At 55.4% G+C, this 9,019-nt stretch overlaps 1 protein-coding gene across 1 annotated transcript in view; it reads left to right on the forward strand.

Annotated features, from left to right (window-relative positions):
• The first annotated feature begins 2,610 nt into the window (after window positions 1-2,610).
• PAQR5 (progestin and adipoQ receptor family member V) overlaps window positions 2,611-9,019 on the forward strand; it is a 13,448-nt gene continuing 7,039 nt past the window's right edge. Inside the window, exons 1-4 of the mRNA XM_015418504.1 lie at window positions 2,611-2,736; window positions 5,155-5,340; window positions 6,937-7,064; window positions 8,420-8,625. Of these exons, the coding sequence (XP_015273990.1) occupies window positions 5,290-5,340; window positions 6,937-7,064; window positions 8,420-8,625 (385 nt within the window). The 5' untranslated portion in view covers window positions 2,611-2,736; window positions 5,155-5,289. The remainder of the gene's footprint in view (window positions 2,737-5,154; window positions 5,341-6,936; window positions 7,065-8,419; window positions 8,626-9,019) is intronic.

Consider the following 9,019-nt stretch of genomic DNA (forward strand, 5'->3'; position numbering starts at 1 on the left):
CTAAGCTGAGTTAGGGTGAGCTGGCTCACAGTTTTTCAGCCTCCGGCTCACAGCTTTTTGTCTTAGCTCAGGAAGGGTGTGGCTCCAGAGCAAACTAATTTCTGCAGCAGCCAAATCGCCAGCTCACCACTTTATTGCCGGTCGCTCACAAAGTAGGATTTTTGCTCACAGGACTCCGCAGCTTAGTGGTCTGTGGCCCGCGGAAGCAGCAGCTCTTCAGAAGCGCCCATCCTGAGCCGCTGGCATTTTGGAAAGTGGGCAACTCGGTTCTTGGCATAGTCAGGCAGAGAGAATAACGTGTTTGTAGGATTGCTGGACCCTGGCCTGGACAGCCCAGGCTAGCTCAGCCTCGTCAGCAGGGTCGGCCCTGGCCACTATTTGGAAGCGAGACCACCAAGGAATACCAGGGTCGTGACACAGAGGCAGGCAAGGGCAGACCAGCTCTGAACGGTCTCTTGCCTCGGAATCCCCTCCGGGGTCGCCATAAACCCGCCGCGACTTGATTGCCCTTTCCACACACGGAGTGAGGAGCGTCGGGACCGGCAGTCTTTCCCACCCTAGGCGTGACTTCGGCATAGAGTTTCTGTAAATATATAAAGCGCTCCTGGGTTTAAACATTAAGAGCCCTCTCACTCACGCTGCGGGAGCCCTTTGCTAGTGAGTCACAGGGAGCGGTTGTCACCTCCTGGGCGGCTGGCCTTGTTTGTGGAGGGCCCGTCCCCTTGGACACCTGCCATGGAAATGCTGACCTTGCTCTGTTCCCCGGGGCAGCTTCTTGTTGTTGCGTGCCTGTAAAATAAGCCCCTGGTTACGCACCCCTCGTGTTGCCTCGGCTGGGTTTTGCAGCTCCGCCTCCACACCCCTTCGCAAGAGGCCTTCTGCAGCGCTGGCAAAGGGGTGTGGAGAACCCCAGGTAACCTCCACGTTCGGAAGCAGTCTACCGACTGGACACCAGATGCTAGCAGATGGTCTTTCTGGTCTTTCTGAAGGCGTCTGGCTAGCTACAGGTAGACACCAGCCGGCTCTGCTCGACTCAACGGGCGCGCCTTGGTCTGCCCCCCCTTGGGTTTTTTTGCGGTCCAAGGACTGAGCCCTGTGCAGGGCTCAGGTCTGGAATGCGGTGCTGGATCCAGGCATTTGGCCCCCGGAAGTGGGCCGTCTCCCCTTCCCCCCAGAGTATGCAAGGCACAGTCATAAGAACATTAGAGCAAAAGAGAAGCCAATGCTGGATCAGGCCCGTGGCCCATCCAGTCCAACACTCTGTGTCAAACAGTCCCTCTGGGAAGTTCTCATTGCACCCCACAGCCAGAGAAGATTTTCCTTCTTCCCAGGGGTCGTTTCGTAGAAAAAGAGGCGCAGGAGCGCATTAGCATAACTCATTTGCATATGCCACACCCCCTGACACCACCGGAAGTGTGTCAGAAGGCAACACCCACCGCTCAGGCTCCACTGGACTGTTTTGGATTGCTAGCTATTGGGGGGGGGGGACGTGCAGATCTGTCCTCGCAGAGGAGGGAGAGCTTGTACCTGAATAAAACTTGATCTTAAAGGTGCCACTAGACTGTTTTGGATTGCTAGCTATTTGTGGGGGGGGACGTGCAGATCTGTCCTCACAGAGAAGGGAGAGCTCGTACCTGAATAAAACTTGGTCTTAAAGGTGCCACTGGACTGTTTTCGACCGGGGGACTGGGGGTGGGGCTCTGCAGCTTACCGGGCTGCTTCTTGCTCTGAGGGCTGCTGAGAGCAGGGGGCGGGGCTTGTTGCATGTGCCCGGCCCCTGGGCTCTTTACTGCCGGAGCTCCGCTCCTGTGCGCTCCAGCAGGAAATGACCCCTGTTTCTTCCCTCTCTACCGTCCCAGATTGGGCCACGAGAGGCCCACAGGCCCACAGGGCTTCCTAAACTCCTCTCTGAAGAGTTTGGCCCCCATTTAGATTACGCGGCTGGCAAAAGGACACCAGAAGCGTTGGCCAAACTTTTGTTGAGGGGGAACCTTGTAGGAGTTCAGCAAGGTTAGGGTTAGGGTTAGGGTTAGGGTTAGGGTTGGAGAGGCGGGGGTGGAAGGGAGTTACGCAGGAGGCCAGAGAGGAGGTCGCAGGGCCCCCCCCCAGTCATCCCAGGGCCAGCCACGGTTTTCCTGTGCGAGAGCCCCACGTATTTTGTCTCCTTCACCTCTCATGCCCTGCAGGGTTCAGTGCACACCGTGGTATGGCTTTGGGCCCGGCCTTCCGTGCCTGCCAGCCTTCCGTGCCGTACTGGCAAGTCGTAAAAAGTTACTCATTAAACAGCTCCAGTATCTGCCCAGAGTTTGGAGCCTTTTTGCAGGTGCTGTTTGTGGTTTGCCCTGCCAGGGATGCTCGTGCTTCCACTTCCCCTCTGGAGGGCCGGCCGGCTGGACTAGGCTCCTCTGGGCAAGAGAGAGAGACAGAGAGAGACAGAGAGAGACAGAGAGAGAGACAGAGAGAGACGGCGGGTGGTGTCCTCAGCAGCCTGGCTGAAAGGTTCTCTTCTGGAGAGGGGGAAAAACTTGTTTCTGCAGAAGTGGGTGTGGTTCTAGCTTGCTGTGACTCTGGTGCATTCCCACCCCTCTCTGCAAGGGCTTGCATGCACGCGGGCGCCTGGAGATAAACGCCCAGAGAAGCCAGCGAGGGGAGATTTGCAGAAGCAGATCTGCAGCAGAAGCCCGGAGAGAGACAGATGCCCCGCCGGGGTGCCTCCTGCTGACTGGGCCTGGGCAGGTATGTGGCGACCCTGCCTGCGTGCAGGTGCGAGGGGAGGGAGGCCAGAGGTGAGGGACAGAGCATGATGCTTATGGACCAGCGGCTGAGAGAATCGGGGCTGGCAGCTGGGAAAGTCCCAGCATCAGCCCGGAAAGCGAGGCCAGCCACAGTTCTCTCAACTGCACTCCCCACCGGCGGATGGAGAGAGGGAGATTAATTATTCCTGCCTCCTATGTGCCGCTGATGTGCCTTGACATGTGCTGCCTCAGTGCTGAGTTTCAGCATGGCTGGGAGCCAACCTCCCCGTCCCCCCCGGGGGAAATAAGCCCTCGTCCTCTGTCGCAAGGAGTGATGGTGCAGGCCGGAATGACAAGTGAGAAGGGGGCTGTTTGGAAGAACCAGGTGCTGGATAATCGTGGGGTGAGAAAAGGCGGGGTGGAGCGGCACAGGTTCCCTTGCGGCTCGGGGAATCGATGCTTCCCTTCGAAGTCTGGTTCTGGCAGGTTCTCGGGGACTGTGGGTCCCCAGCAAAATCCCGCTCAAGTTCGGGTCGCTGCTCCCAGGGGAAGAACCACATGGGAAAATATCTGAGTAGCTGGCGGTCAGTTGCCTTGACTCTGTCGTCCCCCCCCCCGCTCCAAGGAGCTGGAGGGGGTCAGAGGGCGATGCTCCCTCTAAGCTGTGGAGTCTCGTGAGCAAAAATTCTACTTTGTGAGCTGCTGGCATTAAAGTTGTGTAGCGAGCGATCGGGCTGCTGCATGAATTCGTCTGCTCTGGAGCCCCATCCTTCCTGAGCGGAGATGAAAATGTGTGTGAGCCGGAGGCTAAAAAACCTGTGAGCTGGCTCACACTAACTCAGCTTAGGGGGAACACTGGTCAGGGTCAGAGGGCTGCACGGGACTCTCAGCGGTGAACATTTGGGGCATGAGAGGAGAGGGGATGGGAGACCGATGGCCAAGATCCCCCACCCCCTTTCTGACGCGCCGTCTTTGTGACCTGTCATCAGGCCCCGTAGCCAGGAGCTTTTTGTTTTTTTTGGGGGGGGGGCATTTAAATTTTTAAAGGGGCAGTTAAATTACAGCAATTGAATTGATCAGAATGCCTGTCTTCAAGTGGGGAGGCTCCGAGCCTGTTTCTAGCCCTTCCTTTCAAGGGACAAGGCAGCTGGCATGTCAGTTCCTAGCAGGGGTCATTTCCTAGGAAAAGAGGTGCAGGAGCTCATTAGCATAACTGATTTGCATATGCCACACCCCCTGACGTCACCGGAAGTGTGTCAGAAGGCAACACCCACCAATCAGGCTCCACTGGACTGTTTTGGATTGCTAGCTATTGGGGGAAGGGGGGGAGGAACATGCAGATCTGCCCTCGCAGAGGAGGGAGAGCTTGTGCCTGAATAAACTTTGGTCTTAAAGGTGCCACTGGACTGTTTTGGACCAGGGGGCTGGGGGGGGGGGCTCTGCAGCTTACCTGGCTGCTTCTTGCTCTGACTGAGGGCTGCTGGGAGCAGGGGGTGGGGCTTGCTGCATGTGCCCGCCCCCTGAGCTCTTTACTGCCGGAGCTCCGCTCCTGTGCGCTCCTGCAGGAAATCACCCCTGGTCTTATTGGTAATCTAAAACGTTTATGTGTGCACCAATGTTCCCTCTAAGCTGTGGAGTCCTGTGAGCAAAAATTCTACTTTGTGAGCTACTGGCATTAAAGTTGTGAGCGAGCGATTTGGCTGCTGCATCAGTTAGTTTGCTCTGGAGCCATCCTTCCTGAGCTATGACAAAAATGTGTGAGCCAGAGGCTAAAAAACTGTGAGCTAGCTCACACTAACTCAGCTTAGAGGGAACACTGGTGTGCACTGGCCTTTTGGCAAATGAGCAGGGCTACGAAGGGGCACGTTTGAGCGTTGAAAAAAGAACAGCATCTCCCCTTTCCAGGCATCTCTTGGCCTGTATAAAGCCCCACGGTCAAGTTGCACCGATCTGGCCCACCGGACTCTCCGGGGCCCCTCCTCAAGCGATGGGAGCTGTGCCTGATTCCCTCCTCTGGGAAAGAAGAAGAAGGAGAAGAGATTGGATTTATACCCCGTCCTTCACTCCCCGAAGGAGTCTCAGAGCGGCTCACAAACCTCCTTCCCCTTCCCCTCCCCACAACAGACACCCTGTGAGGTAGGCGGGGCTGAGAGAGCTCTGAGAGAAACTGCTCCCATACAGATTCTGCTCCTCGCAAGGAGGCTTACACAGGAGGAGAGCTTCCGGGTGGAGGATTGGGCTCCTCGTGGAGCAGCGTGTGTGTGTGTGTGACTGGGGAGTGGAGCTTCTGCCTCGAGCACCAAACTTTTGGCTAGACGAATCCTGCGCCGAGCAGGAGCAAGCCTGCCGCTGGGTGAGTCTCGTTCCTACGGCTGCCTCGCTGACACTTGCCCCTTCGTTCTCTTTCTCTCTCCCTCAGAAAACCACCTGGAGCCTCGGCAGGAAGAGATGAGGGGTGGTGCCCCAAGGGGAACGGAAGGACTGATCTAAGCTAAGGCACAGCAGGGAGACACGGGCACCCCAAGCCAAGACCGGCCCCGCTCAGTTCCTGACCATGCTGAGCCTGAAACTTCCCCGGCTCCTCAGCATTAATCAAGTCCCCAAAGTAAGTACGGGAGGACAGGGGTCTCTGGACTATCCAGCTTCTGCGCAGGAAAGACCCGGGTGTTAGATTTTTTAACTTCCATCAATGCCGCTCTGGCAGCATTTATTGCATCGGAGCCCCAAATGGAGGCTGGTGGTACTGGTGTTTTGCTGCCAACCCTCCGGAAAGAAGGGACCCGCGCAGGCCGTCTGCTGCTCCGCTGGGCCTCTAAGGAGGCCACTGGCTCCTGCAGAGGAGAGGGAGGCGCGCCTCTCAGTCAAACACAAGCACTGCTCCTGGAAGCGGCAGCCCAGAGAAACGAGTAGGGGAACCTTCCAGAATCACAATTCTTCAAGAACAGCTTCAAAGGCAGACTCCAGCGTGAGGCTGCTGAAGGGGAATTCATTAGCACATCTGAAACTGTGGGGGCTGGGCATGGCTGCTAGTTTCACGGTAGAAGGTGACCGTCTCTCCTCAGGTGTGCAGAAGTGGAGCCAGGCATAGGGCTGGCCCACCCACCCCCCACCCAGGGGCAGGACTAGTGAGGCCAACGGGGGGGGGGCGCGTCCAAGGACAGAGCACAGGAGTCCAGGAGCGGGACTGAGGAGTCGGGAGAGTGAGCCCACAGAAAATGCAGACCCATTTAAAGTGCATCGAGTGTGTGGGGGTTTTTTGGTCTGTGGCTAAAGCAATATGAGGATGGAAAGGGGCGTAGAAAAGGCAGGCAAGGACAGCTACACTTTTTACAGAAGTTGCTTTTGAGACACAGAGTAACCTGGGCTGAAAACGAAAGTTCAGTTGGTCACAAGCCTGATACTGTAAAGTCCTAAGAGGTACAGCTCAGCAAATTTATTTGCTTTACAAGGAACGAAACCATTAAAAACTTGCCCATCTTCAATTCCTTCCATTATACTAAAAAAAAAAAAACCCAGGCATCCGGTAACATGTCAAAAGAGGGAGTCATGCCAATACAGTACCAGACCATTGGCAACCCTCCGTGACCTCAGAGTGCCTTTGACAATGCAGGCTGAGGCTCACAACCAGAAACTCTTCGTTGTGAAGCTGGTTGTCCTGTTGGACTGACCCAGCTGCACTTCTGTCAGTGTGACCCACAAGGCTTGCCCTGTTGGTCACAAACTGGCCGATGTGAGGGGGGATATGTAGTCAAAATACCAGAAACGTTTGTTACGTACACGCATGGCATTAAAGTGATTCTCTGCCGTTGTCTGCTTGGTGTCTGGATGCAAAATGTGCCTTTTGGAGGAACGGGGATCTTCCCCCTTCCCACTTTTTGTTTTTTTGGGGCGTACTGAGAGCGGGACACCCACGGTGCCTCGCGATCAGACGCTGCTGTTGTCCGCTCTCTTTGTAGCTGGGGCAATGGGGACATCTGGTGGACGCTCAGAAAGCAACGGGGGGGTCTGGGGACATCTGGCTGGCCATTTTTTCTCCCTGGAAAACTTTTAACCAGATCCGGAGGCGGCATCTCTGTGATGTTCGTTCCGCACCTCCCAGATCCCTGTTCAGCTCACCTGTTCCCCCATCACGAGAGGATGCAAACCGGGAAGACCTGGGTCAGTCCAAGCGGCTCAGGAACCCTTGGCTCTTCTTTTGCAGGTCTTCCGCGAGCAGGGGATCCTCTTTGGGTATCGGCACCCCCGGAGCTCCGCGACGGACTGCATCTTCAGCGTCTTCCAAATGACCAATGAAACTGTCAACATATGGACTCACTTGCTCCCTTCTGGGTCTGTTGATCGCATCTTTCTCCCACTCCCAAAGCTTCCTTGCTATTGGCCTAGAGGCTTCCCTGGACTTTCTGACATGGGGCTGTGCCGTCATTGTGCAGGAGGGATGGGTTGCAGCCGTGTGTGTGTGTGCGTGTGCGTGTGTGTGTTGCAGGCTGCACAGCCTCTTTCGGGGCTTTCCAGGGGCCTTTCCCTCCCCCTCCAATGCTAGTGCTGTCCCCAGTCTTTTGTCTCTCATTATATGATGCCCAGAAGAGCTGCAGGTAACCTTGCTACAGGGGAGAGAGGATAACTTTTCTATCACTTCTCCCCCCCAAAAAAAAAAACCCCTCTCAGCTCAAAAGTAAAGCATTGAAGGCGGATGAAATGGCGAGGCATTGTGGCAGACACAGAGAAGGGTGAGCTTACTGGCTTTTGACAGGACGGTGGTTCTGTTTTTCAGTCACATGGACACTTCTGTGTGTGTACAGGAGTGAGTTATGTGAGAGGAGGAATTATTCAAACTCTAAAAGAGTTAATACTGCTACCGAGGGCGACTTGTACGCACACGTTGTGAAGGTCGCCAAATGGAGCCGGTGCACCAAGGGGTCCTTTGTCAGAGCTGTCACATGAAGACCACCTGCTCATGGTCACAGGTGGGCGAAGGAAGCATCCTGCCCCCCCCAACCCGGATGACTTCACTGGTCAAAAGTCCTCTGTTTGTTACTATTCACTGGATCAGTGCCAGGGTTTAGTGGCTTGTGGGGCAAATTTTTTTTTCCGGGTGGGGCTGAAGTTCTCAGGGCAGAAGGAAAAGCCTTTTAGCCAGGAGAAAGCTGTTACCAGGATAGATCTCTCAACTGCAAGCTGTCAACCACTTTATATGACAGTTCTCAGCTGCTGCAAGTGAATCACTTCTGCCAGCCTAGGCAACAATTCTGAGAACAAGTCGGCAGGTGGGGGTGAGGACTTCTACAGTCAAGAAAGCTAATACTTAGGCAGTAAAACTCTCTCAAAGGAGACCAGCTTCTGGACCCGGAGTGCACACCTTTTCTGCTTAAAGGAGTGCACACCTTTTAAAAAAGTTTTTAAATGACTGAAAAAAGCATTTACAGGAGAAATTCTTGTGGGGCCGAGCCTTTAAGAAAGGGGGCGGAGCCCCCAAAAAGCCCACTGTAGATACAGGCCCAATTAGGCCCAGTTAGGCTGAGAGACTGGCCCAAGCTCTCCTGGTGAGCTTCCCTGGCAGAGAAGGGGAATCTGAACGCAGTCTCCCAGACCCTAGTCTGAGCATCTTGACCTTTGCCCCCGCCGGCTCTCTTGCTCCCTAAGGAACGTCCGTGTGGAGAGGCTGACTTGGCTGTTCTGCCTTTCAGGTACTTCCTATGGAAGCTCTCCGCCTTGCTCTTGGCCTGGGACGTCTGGAACGACCCCTTCACCTGGCCCTTCCTCACCTACATGGCCACCTGCTGCCTCTATCCGCTGGCGTCCACCTTCGCCCACACCTTCAGCACCATGTCCAGCCAAGCCAGGCACATCTGCTATTTCTTCGACTACGGCGCTCTGGCCTTATACAGCCTAGGTGAGGGGGCCCGGGTGACCTTGGGTGCGTTTCCCCAGCCCTGAAGCGGAGGTGTTTTTCTGGCAACTGAGCTGCAATTGCCCAAGAGTCCCAAACACGTTTTGCATAACGTCTCTGTGACAACATCCTCAGAAGAAGAATCGTTTCCCGTCCTGTGTTCTCCTTTGAAATTTTGCACCCAGCTAGCAAAACACAAGGTGCTACCCAAGCGCCTCGTTGGCCCTGAAGGGTGTGCCGAAGTAACCTCCTTGGTCTTTGAAGTCCACGGCTCCCTGTCCTCTTGAGGGGAAAGACGCTTCCCCGTAGGAATTTGGCATCTGAATGTAGGATCCTCCCCTTCCATTGGCTCAGCTGCCCCATCGCATTCTAGGTGTTGGCTCTTCGGAGGAAGGGG

This window comes from Gekko japonicus, unplaced genomic scaffold, assembly GCF_001447785.1.
Source record: "Gekko japonicus isolate JY-2015 unplaced genomic scaffold, Gekko_japonicus_V1.1 scaffold275, whole genome shotgun sequence".
Taxonomy (NCBI): domain Eukaryota; kingdom Metazoa; phylum Chordata; class Lepidosauria; order Squamata; family Gekkonidae; genus Gekko; species Gekko japonicus.